Source organism: Marmota flaviventris, chromosome 4, assembly GCF_047511675.1.
Source record: "Marmota flaviventris isolate mMarFla1 chromosome 4, mMarFla1.hap1, whole genome shotgun sequence".
Classification (NCBI taxonomy): Eukaryota; Metazoa; Chordata; class Mammalia; order Rodentia; family Sciuridae; genus Marmota; species Marmota flaviventris.
The window spans coordinates 83,653,317-83,672,812 of NC_092501.1; the positions used below are offsets into that span (position 1 = coordinate 83,653,317).

The window sequence follows — 19,496 nt, forward strand, 5'->3', positions numbered from 1 at the left end:
TGTATGAGGTGGGGGCCTATTCATTTTAGAGGGCACCTTCTTGCTGTGTTCTCATTAGCTCAAGTGTAAAGTGACTCTTGGAGCATTAATATATAAGGGAACTAATCCCATTCAGTGGGTGCCACCCTCTTGACCTAATCACCCCCAAAGGCCTCACCGCCTAATACCATCACCTTGGAGGTGAGATTTCACTGTAAGATTTAGTGGGAGAGGAAAACATTCAGTCCATTTTCCTAGTTTGACTCTTCCTGCCAGTCCTACACATCTAAATCCCATGTAGACTTCACAGCTAAACCTAGATGTTTCCTCCTCTAAGAAGCTATTAAAAATCCCAAATGAAAGGCATCTCCCAACCTTCTGGTATCTAATCACACTTCATCTGCATTTTCCTTGAGATAGCTATTGTACTAGCAATGTGCAAATCTAATCTCCTTTACCAGACTACAAACTAATAAGACCAACACTGATACATTCACCGACCACCTTGAAATCCACTGCAGTGTTTTAGACATAAATATTACATGAATGAACATGGTCTGTAAGTAGTAATGTAATGCTTTTATTCTGTACTAATATAGGGAAGGTAGAAATTAATTCTAAAATATTCATTCAATTTGTCAGAGAGGGTCAACTAATGGCAAGAACAATGCCATTAGTTCTACGCCAATGAACTTAATACTTTTAGTTTATTTCACCTTAAACATTTTTATTTACATGTTGTTTAAAGCACAGCTAAAAGAAAACCCTATGCTGAAGGATCAGTAAATACAATAAAATAGTGACATTGATGATGATGATGGTAACAATAATTAAAACAGAAAAAAATTCTCTTGTGTGGCTGTTAGGCCAAAAGAAAGATTTGGGAGAAATAGTTAAGGGAGGCAGGACCTAACTTAAAATTCACTTGATGATTTCTGTTAGTTACATCGGCAACTGCTAGGAGTCTACTGCCTTTTAAACATAGACCACATTGGGTGAGTGAATGGATTTCCATAATGGATCTGGGGAAACTCTAGCAATCCCACCATCAGCTACAAGCACGTGATCCTCACTCCAGGAATAGAGAGCCACTCTCCCTACTGTAGAGCAGCCACATTAATTCCTGTCAAAGCAGGCCATAAATGTCTTATAAAAATGGTTTACAGTCCAAAGGCAAAAAAACTTTTGGAAACAGTTCCAGTGTCCAGTTCAGAACAAAGGGTCTGGAGATAGCACTGAGGCCAGTCCATACTATCTGCTCTCTCTTCCTATGAGTCTGGGATCAGGTACAAAAGGACAATTGCTAAAATGTTCACTGGTCCATCGTGGCATGACAATGGCTGCTTCTACTTCTACCATCAAAATGTCACAGCTTTGGGAACAAAATCATACCTAATGTTCTTCTACTGGCAAACCCTTACTGCTAAAACCATTTTAAAACACTGAGTAAAGATGAAGCCCAGAAAAGCCTGAGAAGTAAAAGACATTGAATTCACTAAGATGTTCTTTTGCGGGGAAGGTCTAGAAGCAGAAAATTCTATTTACTGATCTAAAGACTGAAGGTCCCTGGACAGAAAAGGAGTTCTGATGAAATTGAAAGAACAGGTCAGAGGGCATAATAAATTTCTGTGCATGCATTTTCTCTGTCCGAATTTAATAGGTTAAAGAATATCAGTGAAGATGAATCATTTCTGTTTGAAGCATAAAACACACTGACACAGCAACAAAGACGCTTGGAAACTTTATATTCTTTGCTTCTTTGAACAATCAAAGGCCTTGTCTAGTCAAGGTTTGGAGTAATTTTTCCCAGGAGGATTATTATTATTTGAGAGGGATGAGAGAGCAGTGTTCTTATGATACATTTTCATTTTCTGAGACTCAGAGTCCACCTCCTGACGTGGAGGCCACATTTTGGAGGCATTAAGAAGTATGAATAAACCGGGAGGCTGTCAGAGTTCTCACTCATCCTCTTCTAGCTGTGGCAAAGAACTAAAACCCATCTGGAGAATTCATTCTCAAAGTATAGCTTCATAAGGTGTAGGAATAAGACTAAACTCTTACAAGATTTGAGTGATTCTGTACAGAGGTATAAGAAGCTTGAAAAATGAAAGCTCAAGAAATTAACAGAATTTCAAACACATGGGCAAGAGATTTCATGATAGTATAGCATTCTTCTTCAAGGCCAGACTCAAATAGTTATTACAAACTGAGTTTAGAATTCCTAGTATTTAAATCATCCAGTCAATTAGAAAAAAATGGAGTCTCAAAGTTGACCTGATAAAACCTCTTAAGTTAGAATTCTACTTGGTAAGAGTTATTGTTCAAATATATATATATACACACATATATGTATATATATATTTGTATATATACATATATTTTAAAAATTATATAATTTAAATATATTTTAAAATTATATATTTTATAAATATAAATTATATATATATATATATATATATATTTTTTTTTTTTTTTTTTTTTTTTTTTTTTTTTTCCTCTAATGTGTTCTTGTGATCTCATTGTGTAAAACTAGGGAGAAAGTCATGAACATGCCGGCAGCAGACGGGGTGCAAAGCTACTTGCTGACAGTTGAATCATAAAGCTGTTACCATGCTCCAGCGCTTTCATGGGAAACCAGAAGAGGATGAGGGAGTGGACCAAGGCGTTGATGCAGTGACCCCAGAAAACCTGCAGAAAAACAAACCAAGACAGTCAGAGTGGACGGAACTCTCTACCTCTGTGTGCAGCTCTCAACAAACATCGGGCTGTGAAGGCTCCAGGAGGAGGACACTAGTCTCAAATTTTAAAAAGCCCCCCCAAACAGCTATTTCCTCATATTAACATGCAAATGACTGAACTCTCTCCACATAATACTATTTTACTAAGAAGACCTAAGGATATATCCACCTATATACAGACCAATACACAATCCATCCACATTTGAAAAGTGAGTTGCAGTGAGTTTTCTTTAGCATCTTAAGACAAACATTTTAGGAACATCTGGAAAAAGGGTATTAGGTCAAAATTGCTAATAAGAGATCAAATCTTTCCTTTTTGAAACCATTAAAAAGCATTTTACATGTAAATTCTCACATGCCACTCTCTTGTTTTTCTGCTTAAAATCCTTGCCATTTAATTTTTTCTTTCAGTTTTGGGTTTGGCTAATACATGCACATTAAAAAAAATTCTGTTTTATTTGAGGGAACAGGAAGTTTATTCTAAACTAGTTTCATTAATGCTATTCAGACTTTGGTGCTGGTGCTTCACCATAGAGCTATACTCCTAACTCCTTAAGTCTCATTCTTAACTACTGAGATGGTGGAACAATTAGAGTCAGATTAAATGTATTTAAAGGTCTAAAGTTGTTCTGGGAACTCTCATATAGTTTGATCCTAAGTAGTGGTGGGACAACAGAAAAATAAAGAAAAATATTGTTATATAAAAATACCTCCCCATTTTAAATATTCATATTTGTTTTCACTTTTTGCCTGACCTCTCTACCAAACAAAACCAAAACTAAAACCCAAAGCAAAACCAAATCAAGGAACCAAACAAACAAATAAAAAACTCCAAAGCAAAGTGACTGCAAATGTCTCAGGGCATACTCGGTATCACTATTTTGGAGGTGGGTTCATTCCCTATTTATTTCCCATCTTAAAAGGCTTTTTAATTCAAACTCTATCAAAAACACATTTGATTTATGTAAGAAATGCAGAGAAAATAGGTCTTATTTTCCCATAAATAGAATCATAGTAAACAAAGACTGATAAAATTAGTCACCCAAGTCTCTCTGAGTATGGAAGACAGTATAATTAATAGGATCCCATTTAATTTTTTTCCAGCCTTGGCTATGCCTGTTAAACTGGCCTAAGCATAAGCAGCTGTGAAGGCCAACTATGAGTAACATCTGGCTCAGAAGAAGGGCCTCTTGAGGCAGTTCTACTACCGAGCTTGGAGAATGAGCTCACCAAGTCCTTCTACCAAGGACCCAGTGCCACCTGTGCAGATTGCAACCACAGCCAGTACTCAGTATTGCAACGGAATTGGGCAAGTGACTGCTGTTTCAGCTTCCTAATCCCGTCCTGCACAGACCTGGGGCCACGCAGCTGTGCTCACATCCTGCCTCCTCCAGGTGAGGTACATGCCTTCCCTTTGGGCATGCAGCATTCAATCACTCTCCCACTCTTGGTGTGATTGCAGGCTCTGCAACAGGCTCTCCTTGACATACAAGATTTTTTGGTCCCTATCATACCCAAGCCAGATCCTGCTTGGGTCTTCTGAGGATATATCTACATAGGCCAAGCATCCCTAATCCAAAAATCGAAAATTCAAAATGTTCTTGAATCTAAAACTTTTTGAGCCCTGATGTGATGCCACAGTGTAAAATTCCACACCCTGAAACAGTTTTCATGCCCAAAATTATTAAAAATACTGTATAAAATTACTGTCAGTTTATGTATATAAGGTATATATAAAACATGAGTGAATTGTTCACTTAGACCTGGATCTCATCCTTAAGATATGTCACTATGTACATACAAATATTCCACAATACAAAAATCCAAAGTTGAAAACACTTCTGATCCCAAGAATTTCAGGGGTATTTTAAGGGATATTCAACTTGTGCCTAGATCCTTTCTTTTTCTACAGTCTGAAGAAAACAAACAGAATACAAAAGTTACAAACAAAAATTCATGACTGACTTGATCCAGGTGTTTGTATCCAGTCATTCTAGCTAAATAAGTATTTTCTTTAAAATGAAAACCCCAGCAATGTCTAGGCAAGGTCCCAGTCAGCCTCACTCCAGGGCTCTTGAAAACGTAAGGCTTATCCTGAAGGAAGGGGAACATGAGTGCTAAGGCCCCACTGATATTAGGGACCTACGTGGAGAGGAGGGAAATGGGTTGGCCTCCTGGAACTTAAAGAAGCGCTCCATAGGACATGGGAAGCACCTCAGAAAGGCATCTTGAGTTCTCTGGGCTTGCTGTATGAAATGGCTGTGGGTCATAGTCTCACTGCTTCTCAAATGTTCTCTCTCAAGCGTCACATATAAGATGGCTGGAGCTGAACCTCAGAAGGCAGGCTGCACTCTGCTACACTCTTCTGAGGGGACAGCTCTGTAAATGCAACGTTTACCTTTGTGTTGAAGCCTTCAGCATTCTGGGTGATTTTGTAGAGCTGTGGAAACCTGAGCATGCTCTCCTGACTGCAAGACCTCTCAAAGATTCCCAGGGTAAAGGGTGGCAACGCGGTGAAAATCTGTGTGAAGACAATGAGCCATTAAGAGATGCCCTTCCGATCCACACAGGAGCAGTGTTCTAGTTCTCTGGAATGATGACTTAATTTTCAGTCAAGTCCAAACCTGAGACTCCATGATTCACAACTCCCCAGACACCCTCCAAACAAAGAAAACATACAAAGGACCACTTTTTATTGTTAATCTGTGTAAAATGGATACATTCAACAGTAAAAACAGCATTATAAATAGTGGATGTGCCAAGAAATCTTGTTACAACGGCCCTTCTTTGTAGAATGAACAGCAATGGAGAATCACACCATAGCTCCAGGAAGTGTCATGTTTTCTGTTAGCGCTGAGCTGATGCACACTTTTAAAACTTCCCACCCTGCTTTTATCCTCAAATTTTAGGAAGCACAAGCTACTTCATACATTTATTCATCCAACAGATATTTATTGTGAATGAACTGTGGCCCAGATACTGTGCCACTCTAGGAATACAGAGATTTAGAAACACATGAAAGAAGAGGAAGCAGATTTCTCGAAACTCTGGCTACTACAGAGGTAAGAACCAGGGCAGCAGGGATACACACACACACACACACACACACACACACACACACACACATGCAGCGCTCTGCAAAATTACTCATGGAGATGGAGAGGGGGCAGGGGGAAAATGGAGGAGAAGGAAAAGTCAGGAATTGATTCTTGCATCAGAGCCTCTGACCTTCACCATATTGGACCTACAGAATTTCGCAGGATATTCAGGGATACAGATGGATGCTACAAAAAGCACTCCCTTGAGAAGAATTCTCCTTACAGAGCTCCAAAGCATCCATGAGCACATTCGAGGGGAACTTGTAAGACACATAGGATGATGGCTGGCTGAGTGCACAGTACAAGGATGGGAGGAAACCATTTAATCTCTTGGGACCCCGAGTTCTAGGGCAGCTGGTGCCTTCTAAGATGCTGACACCTGTACCTGTACTCTCTAGGTGGTGGAAAGGTAAAGCTATGTGCTGAAGAAAGGATCTGGAGGAAACATGTCATTTCAGTCTGGGATATGCTGTGGCCCCATGTGCCATGACACGTGAATAAATCAGTCAGGTTCACTCCAGGTGAACTGGGTTGGCACTGAATAATCACACAGAGACAGAGAAAATACCTTTTTCTTGGGGGTTCAGCGATGGCTCGTCGGCCCTGGCTCCCACAAGGGAAGCAAGAGAGGCAGACAAAAGAGGGTGAGAGAATGCCAGAGCCCTATTTATTGAGGGAAGACACTCAAGAAAGTTCCACCCAAATGAGGCAAGAGATTGGGTGTCAGGGGAGTGTAGCCCAGTCTCATTGGGTGACACCCACTCCCAGAGCTTCATTCCCCTGCTGAGCCGAGATGAGATCCACCTGCTTCCTCCTGGAAACCAGTCTCACACCTCCATTGCTCAAGGCTAAGGGTGCTCAGCTCCTATGTGGCAGCTCCCAACACCCATGGGTCATTATCTTATTTGGTTCTGGCATAGTTCAGAAAGACTGACGGTTATAATTTGAATGTGAGGTGTCCCTCAAAAGCTCATGTGAAATAATGCAAGAAAGTTAAGAGGTGAAATGTTAGGGTTAGGAGTGCATTAATCCCTGATAGGGATTAACTGGCTGGTAATTGTAGGCAGGTAGGGTGTGGCTGGAGGAGGTGGGTCACTGGGAATGTGCCTCTGGGGCACATGTTAGTGGCTCACCCTAGCTCGGTGGCTCTCTCTCTCTCTTTCTCTCTCTCTCTCTCTCCCTCGCCCCCCTCCCTCCCTCTACCTCTCCCTCTCTACCTCCCTCCCTTCCTCCCTCCTTGCTGGTCCCATGTCCTGAGCCACTTAAACCCACCACACTCTTTCACAGGGATGTTCTGCCATACCTTAGGTTCAGAGCAAAGGAACGGCCGTCAATGGACTAAGACCTCTGAAACCATGAGCCCCCAAATAAACTTTCCCTTTTCTAAAATTGTTCTTGTCAAGTCTTTTGGTCACAGAGATGAAAAGCTGGCTAAAACACTGACTCACTCACTGCTTAGCATCTAAGTGGATCAAATCCCTGCCCACCAACCCAGTAGGCTTTTTGGCCTGTGGGAATCAGATGTACATCTCTGAGAGAATCCTGAGCTCACATCAGTTATTTGGAGACTTGGGTATGTGGCTAGAGAAATAAGCCTTTCCCAAGTCCATTAGGATCAAACAATCAGAGGTATAGTGAGGAAGGCCGGTCAAACTCCCAGCTCTCCTCTTCCAGCAGAGAGCAGATGGAAAGCAGCCTGGGATTTCAAAGTGCTACAAAGTCTTCAAGGAGGATATTGAGGAGGGTGGTACCTGCTTCCCTCCAAGTAAGAAAAGCTGTCTATGTTATGGCTAGAAGAAGGGGCTCCTATCAAACATCTCAGAAGCTCTGCATACTCTCTGAGTACACAGCTTCACCTCACTGTTTGGCATGGACACCTACTTGTGCTAACATGCAAGTCTTTTCTCTTTCCCCTCTTCACTTGATTTCCTCCTTCCATCCACTTCGAGTCCTCCCCACTTCATCACTGGGCTAACAGCCCATAGGCCTGACCATATTTTTCACCCTTCTTAGCATGCCCTGCACTCACGTTCATAGACTGGTTGGAGACTGTGATTTGTTTTACAAAAGGGAATGCCGCATACATTTTTCTTCATCATACTTTTATTGCTAAACATCATGGAAAGCCCTCCAAAGTTCCTCGGGTTTGACACTAACGCGTCTTTTAAATGCTCACATAATCAGTCAGAGCATGGATGCACCATACTCTTTAAGCCATTTGCACACTGACAGTCATTCATTTTGCTTCCAGCTTTTTGTTACCACAAATATTATGCAATAACTTCTATCATATTATAACGTATACACTTTTTCTTTTATTTCCATGGAAAGAAGTCCCAGAAGTAAGTCTTCTGAGTAAAAGGACACATGTATTTTTAATTTTAGGAGATGTTGCTAGGTTGCTTTCAAAACAGGTTCCAATCACTTATGTCTACCCTTGCAAAGGATAACAGTAATCTTTTCTCTGTTTTTCTATCCGCAACAGTTATGTCGATCTTTTAATATTCTCCAGTCCAAAAATTTAAAGATATTAACTGTTACTTTTAAAAATTTACGTTTCCCTATCAGTTAGTTGGAGCATGTTTTCATATATTTGTTGGTCATCTGGACTTGCAACTCTGTAAAACACCTAGTCAGGTCCTTTGTTATCTATTTGTGGCTTATGCCCTTTTCTAAGAATTCTTTGAGTATAATAGATAATAAAACCTAATGTTTTATGTTATAAAATTAAATGCATTTTTGTCTGTTAATTTTAATGGGTTTTTTGCATAACAAAAAGCTTTCAATTTTTAAATGGTTGAGAATAACTTTGGAGTATCTAACTGTGTTATAGTAGTATCTCTTCCCTGGAGCTTACATGTAATTTTCTGGATTTTTACAGTTTTATTTTTCACATATAAGTCTTTGATATAAGATAGAAGTCCATTTTTTCCCCAGATAATGAACAAGTTGTGAGAATACATTAATCCAGAGTTTTCCCCCTAAGTTGAAAAATCACCACTAAGGCTTATTAATTTCTCATGTATTATAATTCTACAACATAAACCTGGAATCCAGTTCTAGAATCTCTGACTTCTTTGTATAATTCTGTGCCAGTAACATACTGATTTGATTATGCTGACTTTAGAGTATAGCCTGATATTAGTAAAGATAAGTCTACTCTATGATCTTTTCTAACCTATTTTGCATATGTATTCTAAAATACTCATTAATTCCATCACACCATGTATAGTTTTATGCAGCTTCTCTCTTTGGAATTACATAAATTTAAATTTACATGTTAATTTTAGAAGACTTTACTCTTTAATAATACCAAGTCTTCTCATGTAGAAAAATATCATGCCTTCCATTTGTTGAAATTTTGTTTTGTATCCTTCAGTAAGACTTTTTTTTTTTCATAAAGGTACTATAAAATTATACCTATGCAATATATAATTTTAATTGCAACTTTAAAAAAATTTTTCAGTGCTGGGAGTGAATCCAGGGCCTTACACATGCTAGGCACATGCACTACTACTGAGTCACATCCCCAGCTTAACTGCAATTTTGAAAAAACCACTATTTTCTTTGCATTTTTAGATTGCCAGAGCAAGTAAATAAATAAATAATGATACTAATTGCTAGGATGTTTAAAAGCTATTGATTTTTATATATTTATTATTTTTCTGGTCAACTTATCAAATTCTCTTATAATTCTAATATTTCTCTATTAGTAATCTTTTGGGTTTTCTAGATAAACAGTCACATATCAACATATGTACATGCCCATGTTTTTGTATGCATACTGTATAACCACAGAAATCATTCATTGTTTTTCCAATATTTGTAACAGTCATTTAATCTTGGCAATTGCTGAAAAACCCAGAACAATGCTGAATTATACAGTGATGGCAGGTATCTTGACTAATTTCTTATTCAAAATGAAATAGTTTCAGGATTTTACCATTTACGGCAGCATGCTACTATTCACTATTTTTGTGAATAGTCTGAAATATAGTTAATTGACTTCTTTCTATTTCTATTTTACTTAGAGTTCCTATTTCAGGAATGGCAGCTGAATTGCTTCAAATGCTTTTGTAGCATCTACTGATGGGATGTTTTTCTTCACCTTGTCGACATAGTAATAGAAAGATTTTTAAATTTCAAACCTCCAGTATTCCTGAAATTAGTCCTACTTGTCAAATACTTTATTATTTTAAGACACTGTTGAACTCTATTAGCTAATATTTTAGTTAGAATTTTTGTGTTTATTTATAAGTGAGGCCTTCTCATAATTTTCTTCTTCAAATTATACTGGCTTAATAATAGGATACATTTTCCACTACAGTTTAAATAAATTATAGTTATCTCATCACTAAAAAGTATATAAAATTTAGTTGAAACCCATCTGGTCCTAGTAGCTTTTGTCCCTGAGTGGCCTTTATCATCCTACCCACAAAATTAAATGACACAGTGGACTATGGGTATATTGCACTCCTTCTCCTCAGGGGATAAGTTCCAAGACCACCAGTGGATGCCTGAAACCTCACAGAATACTAAACCCTACATATACTGTGGTTTTTCTTATTTATACAAATTTGTGATAAAGTTTAATTTAGAATTAGGCATAATAAGAAGTCAACAAAAACTAATAAAAGAGAACAACTATAAAAATATGCCACAATAAAAGTTATGAATTACTAGCTGGGAACCATGGTGCATGTCTATATCCCACCCACTCAGGAGGTGGAGGCAAGAAAATCGGAAGTTCAAGGCATGGGCAATTCAGCAAGACCCTAAAAGGACTGGGGATATGGCTCAATGGTGAAGTGCTTGCCTAGCATGCATGAGTGCATGCATGGTTCAATCCCCGATATTGAAAAAAAAGAAAGAAAAATCTTATGACTAATTTATATCAGGAATTTTGTGTTTAATATTTTCAGATTGTAGCTGAATGTGGGTAAGTGCAACCGCAGAAAGTGAAATTGCAGAGAAGAGGACTAATGTAATGAGAATTCAGTGGGACAGTACTAACTCAGTACTGAGGGAGATGCATCATTTTCAAGTCTGTTTTAATACTCTTTCACTTGCTATGGGAATTAAATTGAGATACAATGATTTGCTCCTCTAGTTTGTTTGAAGAGTCAAACATAAAAAATAAGTTAAAGAAAAAGTAGAAGAGAAACACTGTTTAAATATAATGACAAGGGGCAATCCAGCCCAGGAGAGAGATTCTTGGCAAACTGCTTTACATGTCACAAACTACTTCTTGTACTAGGATCTCTGGAATGATTGTGGACAAGAAAAAAAAAAAACCTGGTAAATAGGATGCTACTAGAACAATGATGGCAATATTGAAATATGGACTAATACAGATTAACAATGTATTGTATATACGTTAAAATTTTCTGATGATCATTATACTGTGGTTACAAAAGAAAAGATCTTTGTAATTATGCACTGAAGTGTTAGGCAATAAAGGGCATGGTGTCTGTTGACACACACTCAACTGCTTCAGAAATAAATGTGTGTGTGTGTGTGTGTGTGTGTGTGCATATGTGGTATGCATGTGTGTACGTATGTGAAGAAACAATGAAAATGGGGGCAAGATGTGAATGATTGATAAATAAATCGTGATTTATTTATACTTTTTTTCAATTTCTCTTTACATTTCAATTTATTTCATATACAAGTCATGAAAAAAGGGCAAAACTCCCTGCTTCAGTTTGGGTACGGTTTGAGTGTGTCCTCCAAAGGTTCACTTGCTAGAGCCTTGGTACCCAGAGTGGTGAGCCCAGTGGAAGGTAATTAGGTTAGGGGGGGCCTCCTTCTTAGGGGGGATTAATGTAGTTCTTGCAGGAATGAGTTAGTTCTGTTGAGAATGGGTTGTTATACAGTGAGACTACCCTATACACTTGGTCTCTTCTGCATGTAGCCATTTTCCTTTCTACTTTTCTGTCCTGTTGTGATTCAGCCAAAGGGGTCCTCACTAAATCTGAGCAGATGGGGCTGTCCAATCTTGGATTGTCAGCTCCTCAAATGTGGGCTAAACAGACCTATTTTCTTTATAAAGTTCCCAGTCTTAGATACTTTGTTATAGCAACAGAAAGTGGACTAAGACACTGCTGTGTTCTCAAATGAGAGAGGCAGTCACAGATCCCTTGATGTCCTAATTGGAAGTACTTTTCTTACCAGCTCTTTGCAGCAGCTCATTTCAGTGCCTGCTTTGAGGTAACCCAAGATCATTTCACCTTGTGATCCACTACTATGTCATAATGTCCTTTCCTCTATAGCTCAGGGGACACATAAAGGCAAAAAAAAAAAAAAAAAAAAAACTATTTCCAATTCTTCAAACTCAATATGTTTTTTAAACTTTCATGTATATAATAATCACCAGAAAAGTGCATTTAAAAGGCAGTATCTCATTCCCAACATAATCTAATAGGAATATTAGGCAGCAGACCAGTATTGCCATGTAATCTTATTTTTTCTGGAAAGAATCATAGCAAAATTATAATATTGGTCACTTCTGTGTAGTAGAATTATGAATGAAATTTAGTTTGCTCTTTTCTGCTTATTTGTAATTTCCAGTTTGCTATGATTAGCAAGCACATTTTGACAATTATAAAAGGTCATTCTTTAAAATAATAATAATAATAAAAAAGGCAGTATCTCTATGACACTCTTTGTTAACTTGCTGTGGAGCTCAGGGCTCTGTACTTTCCAAACAATCCCTGGTTATTATTCCACAACTGTTCGGTGGGCCTTAATTTGACCAATACTGTGTCTCAGCTTATCAGCATTTTATGTAGAACAGGAACCTAATAAAATTTGTTGAATTCATTTGAATTGCCCAAGGCCTCATGGAAGAAAAGAACCTAACCCCATGCCGTGATCATTAAAACAGGGCTAAAATCCATTCATCTTATAAGCAGGTATCATGCAATCCAGTCCTCCTGTCCTTAACTCTACAGCAGAGCCTCCTAGGGCTGTTTCTCCCTCCCTCCCTCTCTCTCTTTCTGTGATGGGTACTGAACCTAGGACCTCATGCATGCTAAGCAAGCACTCTACCACTGGGTTATATCCTTAGCCCAGCTAGCAACTTGAGAGGCTGAGGCAGGAGGCTTGCAAGTTTGAGGCATGCCTCAGCAACTTAGCAAGGCCCTAAGCAACCTAGCTAGAACCTGTCTCAAAATAAAAAATAAAAAGGGCAGGGAATGTGGCTCAGTAGTAAAGTACCCTTCAGTTTAATCCCCTGTGCCTAAATTAATTGACTAAAATAATAGGTGTGTGGCATGGATTTGCACAAGATAGCAACTCTATGACATTTGGTGCTAAACCATGTAGAGTAGCCCACATGTTCTCCCACCAAAATCGCAGCATAACTTTAAGTTATTAAGTCCTAAGTTTTTAATTCTACCTATATTTCAACAAAATTATGTAGACACATTAAAATAGGTTGGAAATCATAACCTAGGACTTATATACATTATTATATTAATATTATATTATTATTACTATAATCATATTGTATGTTATATACTATACATAAGATTTCACAGATGTTCTGCATCTGGGACAATGGGACAAAATGGGTTAACCTACTCAAAATAGTTTCAAGTCTTACAAAGCTAATGATCTCTAGTCTCCCTTTAGCACATAGAAAGGAAGCCCTTGAGACCCTAATTGTGGAGTAAGCTGTTAAAGGAGGTTTTCCAGCATGTCAACGTAGTTCTTCTCTCATTATCAGTTGTCTTTGTCTTTTAGGGCATCAGCACAAGAGCATAGTGCATTTTTGTAGCCAGTAACACAGACACTAATGGGCCATCACGATTCAACTCAAGATCTGAACCCAGCCTCACCACTGACTAAGTGCACCTCTGACCCCCTTAACCTGTGAGTTACATGGGATTAGGATAAACTGTTGTACTCAGCATTTTTTACCCAGCACTCCACATGGGTGCTACTCAAAAAAATGAGGGCTGAATGTATGGGCAGCATGAATATCTGGCCACTGAAGTATACACACACTATAAATATTTATAGCATCATAAGTTATATTATTGCCCATCTGGTAACTTCCATCTACACCTATCTGTGATAGCTGCTTCAAAAAGGGAAACTCCCATGGGGCACAGGATGCCAGGGTTAGAGTCCAGAGCAAGAAGAGCAACTCAAGAGATGGGCCATTCTGGGGTCTCTAAAGGACTCAGAAACAAGCCTCTCAGTTTTTTTTTCCCTCCTAGTAAAAAAAAAAAAAAGAAAAAGAAAGAAAGCCAAACAGCTACTGAGCCATTTTAGCTTATAGTTTATATTAATTTCCAGCTTTTGAATTCATCACAGTCAAGTAATATGAAAAGTACTTGAAAATCATGAAAATTACCAAATAAGCTGGACATGACAGCTGGAAATCAGAACTCATCATCTGAACACCAACTGTGGAAGAAAATGTCCTTCTACAAGGAAAGATACTCTTTCTGGAAGGACAGAAAGGACAGTAGTGGTCACATATTCTATATTTTTGTGTCTACGATTAAGAATTCAGAAGTAAAATTATGAAGTAAAGTGAGTTTAGATGTAGTTCAGAAATTTTAACTTGAGCTAAAATCATGAATTGTTGAGCAGGCATTTATTTAGTAAGGGGGCAACAAGGGTCTATTATCAAGATATATGGGTTAATAACTTCATGGGTTATTCAAGAATGATCTGCTATGATTGAAACCATGTGTGGAGAGTTTGGGCTTCTGCAGGATGTGCTGAAGCAACAAAGGCCCTAAAGATATATTTGTGCTGCCTGCTAAGTACACAGATGATTGACTTAGATACACTTCCCAGACATAAACAGTGAAGGAATGTCCCGCAGTCCTGCATGCTATCAGAGAGAGGTGGAGAATGCTTACCACATTGTACAAGCCGATGCACCAACGTTCAAATAAAATCTGCCCAGAAAATCCATTAACAAAGGCGAACCAAAGCTGAAAGAGAAGAAAGTTCATGAAGTTTTATATCAATATTGACCTAAACGTTTCCATTCACCGAAGAAGTAGTGGGGAATGTGGACCACCAGCTGGACACAGCTGCTAAGGGATAATGAGCCCCAGGACCATAGCAGTTGTTCTTTCATAGGATATAAATTCCCAATATCACTAATATTAATATTTTAAGGAAAATTTATATTTAAGACATATTGGTTTTATAAGATATATGCATAAGTTTAAAACAAAACAATTGGGTTTATATTTACTATGTCTGTGTCAACACATTCTCATGGACTGGAAGAGTCTGAACTTCATGTTACTTTTTTCCTGTAAAGTTGATTTGATAAATAAGATTTATATTTGTAGGACTTTCAAATAGATAAAAGTCATAAATAAGAAACAACAGCAAACACTCCTCTCTTGGTTGTGTGTGTTTTTAGTTCACAAAATACTGACCCTCCATAATTGTATGTTCTCTTCCTTGGCCAATATTAAAACAAATAATATGAAAGAAACAGGCTCTCATCATCTTTTGCAGCAACACTGAATGTATAAATAAATAAAACGTTAGAATATTGTTCATGTCTTCAATTAGTCTATAATTATGATTGACTAGGCAAAACTAACATAAAAATAAATACAGAACAAAGTGCCAGGGATTAATTAGTGCTGCAAAACAAGGAAATACAATAATTTTAGAGAAGGAAAGATCTCTCAGGTATGATCAGAAGAAGATATGGAGACAGAAAGAGTGGGGTGGAAGAGGAGTGAGTCATCAGGAGGGTGGGCAAAAACTGGACTTCAGAGGAAGCAAATACAGAAATATGGGGAAACATTCTTGTGCAGCTAATTTGATATGACAGGATATTAATGATTTGGGGGTAGACTTTTAAAAATCCTATACAAATAATGTGTTATTGTTTAGATACTAGGTATCCCCCAAAAGCTCATGTGTGAGATAATGCAAAAAAGTTTAGAGGTAAAATGATTGGGTTATGAAAGCCTTAACCTAATCAGTGCATTAATCCCTTATAGGGATTAACTGGGTGGTAACTGTAAGCAGATAGGGTATCACTGGAGGAGGTGGGTCCCTGGGGGCATGCCTTTGGGTTATATATTTTGTTTTTGGTGAAAGAACACACACTCTCTTTCTCTGTTCCTGGTCCCATGTTTTAAGATGCTTTCCTCTGCCATACCCTCCACCATGAGTTCTGCCTCACTTGGGGCCCTTAGGGAAAGAATCAGCCATCTATGGACTGAGGCCTCTGAAACCATGAGCCCCCAAATAAATTTTTCCTCTAAAATTGTTCCTGTCAGGTCTTTTGGTCACAGCAGTGAAATAGCTGATTAAAACATCATGGAATCTACTTTTGGGCTAACTCATGGTAGACTAAATTCATTATTTTGGTAGAACCTGATTCAAAACAGAATAACTACACCATAATAACCTGAGTAGAAATCAACTCTGGCCCTGAAATTTTACTAAATCAAATATTTTTCAAAATCAGCTTCATAACTCCACCAGTCCAAGCTTCTTGAGACAGAAATCATTCCCTATGCTGCTTTATATATACCCATATCCACTACGACACATGGTATAAATAGGGACTCACCAAGACCCAGTGGGATAAAATTAAGTGTCTCGGTTCAATCACTAAATGATGTCTTTCTTAAACATAGCTTTCATCATCTCATACCCAAGTTTTAAAAGATCACTAGGAGACCCCCTCCTACATCCAAGATAAGCTTGTTGATTTTCAAAAAATCCAATTTGCTCTTAATTTTGCTATCATCCAAAGAAGTCCCAAAGAGGCCTGATGAAGAAATACTGGAGGACAACTGAGAACCAAAGGTTCATGCTATAATCTACACTCAGAATATTCTTATAATACTGATTCAAATATCACCCATCCCTAAACCCACAATTTCAATCTATTGTCTTTTTACCACTCAAGACATTGGCAATCAATACTTGAATCAAACTTTTAGTGCAATAAGTACCTGGATACACATCTGATTCAAATATATCTGTAAACCATTTCAAAGGTTTACAATTAATTTTCCTAAGACTGTTCTATACTTCTGAGTTCCATTCAAATAATTAGCCAACACTTATGGATATCTAGTAAGCATCTGATTATATTGCTTAGTCAGTTAAGTTGTCTTGGTGAAGGGGGTATGGTGTGATATTTCTAGTGGCTTTTCCTCCCCTGCCATTAACTCAAATCAACAAAAATAAAACTGAGAAGAAAAAAGTAGGATAGACCATTTTCAGTTAACCAATGAGACTGCTTTAATTAAAACCATATATGATATAGAATGGATACTAATAAATATGTGATTAGATCAAATAAAAGGTAAAATGTCAATAACAAGCATAATCTATAGATTAAGAGTAAAATATTTCCATGAAATAAAAAAAAACAACCAACTAACCAACTCTTTTTTTTTTTTTTTAATTAGAGGACAAAATATAGAAGTAGAGAAGGAGTGACTGAGGTCTCTGGACAAATTTAGTGCAGCAGGCAAATTGAACTTAAAGGGCAATATATATATAATTTTTAAAAAGATTTTTAAGAATCAAGCAGGGAGAATGGAAGGACATAGTAGAAATACACATGACAATCAACTTGGCATACACTAATCAAGGTAAACTGATGAGGACAAATTACAAAATCATCCAACAGAAAATTCATAACACACATAAATTCCCTGTGAAGCATAGAGGTTCCTCTACCAAGAGGAAAAAATGGTAGTGGGGGAGGTACTTATTACTGCAAGGTGACAGATGACCAGTGGAGAAGAAACAGAAAATTTGATGAGAAAGTGTTCTGAACACAACTTTGAAACCCTACTCCTCTAGACTTCCTAAAAAAATAATAATAATACAGAAAAAATAAGAATAAGATAAGTGCATATGAAATAATCTCTACAGAAGAACCAGGTCATGGGAGCAGAAGACATTTTCAAATACCTTTTGTGAGCCTAAACAAGCTAAAGAAAATTATTTTTCTCTGAAACAAGAGATAAAGAAGGAAGAAAATAAGGAAAGCTTAATGTTACAGATTAAAGCCATAGAGAAGGAAATAAAAATCAGAATTGACATTGCTGAAATTAGGAATAGGAGGCTGGTCTTAAGAAAACAATGCTAAAGCAAAGAACAAAGTGTTAATATTGTTTTTTAAGAGAAACAAGAATCTTTCAAAGATAATAAAAAAATTCCTAAGAAAGTATACTTCTCAAAAAAAGAACAAATATATTAAAAAATATATTCAAACATAAAACAGAAGAAAAATTCCTGAAATATTCTAAAATCTTGATTAGCCAAAAGAGAGCATCCTTTGTTTCAGGAAAGAAAGCAAACAACAGATACAGACAGACCAATACCCATGCATATCCCGTTATGAGAATTACTGAATTATAATTTAAGTTTTTGTGGGTTTTCTAGGGTTTCACATATGCTATGCACATGCTCAGCTTCTGAACTACATCTCCAGTCTGAGTTTTAAAATTTTATAAGATTAACTCTTCAATATATTCAGGCAGAAAAGGCAATTAACTGGTAATACAACACTGTCTACAAATATGTTTAATGTACTTTTCCTTTGACCCAGTGATTCCACTTTTAAAGATGTACTCTTAATTTTTATCTTACAGTTATAATCATGTAGCATTTGACATCAAAACATGAGAATGTTTACTTGGCATCATTTGGAAAAATGAAAACTTAGTTACGGCATGTACACAGACAGCTGGTTAAAAAATTAGAATTCATCCATATAATGAAATTCTTTACAGACATTAAATAGAGGGATACAGGGATACTGCCACATCGATGTTCATAGCAGCACAATTCACAATAGCTAGACTGTGGAACCAACCCAGATGTCCTTCAATAGATGAATGGATAAAAAATATGGCATTTATACACCATGGAGTATTACACAGCACTAAAAAATGACAAAATCATGGAATTTGCAGGGAAATGGATGGCACTAGAACAGATTATGCTAAGTGAAGCTAGCCAATCCCTAAAAAACAAATGCCAAATGTCTTCTTTGATATAATGAGAGCAACTAAGAACAGAGCAGGGAGGAAGAGCAGGAGGAAAAGATTAACATTAAACAGACATGAGGTGGGAGGGAAAGGGAGAGAAAAGGGAAATTGCATGGAAATGGAAGGAGACCCTCATTGTTATACAAAATTACATATAAGAGGTTGTGAGGGGAATGGGAAAATAAACAAGGAGAGAAATGAATTACAGTAGATGGGGTAGAGAGAGAAGATGGGAGGGGAGGGGAGGGGGGATAGTAGAGGATAGGAAAGGTAGCAGAATACAACAGTTACTAATATGGCATTATGTAAAAACGTGGATGTGTGACCGATGTGATTCTGCAATCTGTATTTGGGGTAAAAATGGGAGTTCATAACCCACTTGAATCTAATGTATGAAATATGATATGTCAAGAGCTTTGTAATGTTTTGAACAACCAATAAAAAAAATAGAGGGATACAAATCTGTATATATTGTCATACAAAAAGTTCACAGATATATAATTAAAATGGGAAAAAATTAAGGCATACGTTGAATGGTCCTGACTGTGCAAAATAGATGTATGTACACAAGTGCATGACAACAACATTCTGGGTCATACAAAAGACTATCTTAGTATTCATCATCTCCAGGTAGTTAGAGATATTCTCTAGGTGGAAAAAGGGAGATT

General features: G+C 37.4%; 1 protein-coding gene across 2 annotated transcripts in view; it reads right to left on the bottom strand.

Moving 5' to 3' along the window:
• The window catches only part of Atp8a2 (ATPase phospholipid transporting 8A2), a 619,499-nt gene that overhangs the window by 153,810 nt on the left and 446,193 nt on the right, over window positions 1-19,496 (bottom strand). The window contains exons 28-30 of one of the 2 annotated variants that reach the window (XM_027941579.2): window positions 14,695-14,769; window positions 5,116-5,238; window positions 2,589-2,667 (exon numbers count right to left, since the gene is read on the bottom strand). In XM_027941579.2, coding sequence (XP_027797380.2) covers window positions 2,589-2,667; window positions 5,116-5,238; window positions 14,695-14,769 — 277 coding nt within the window. The remainder of the gene's footprint in view (window positions 1-2,588; window positions 2,668-5,115; window positions 5,239-14,694; window positions 14,770-19,496) is intronic. The other variant, XM_071610764.1, reaches the window with a different exon arrangement.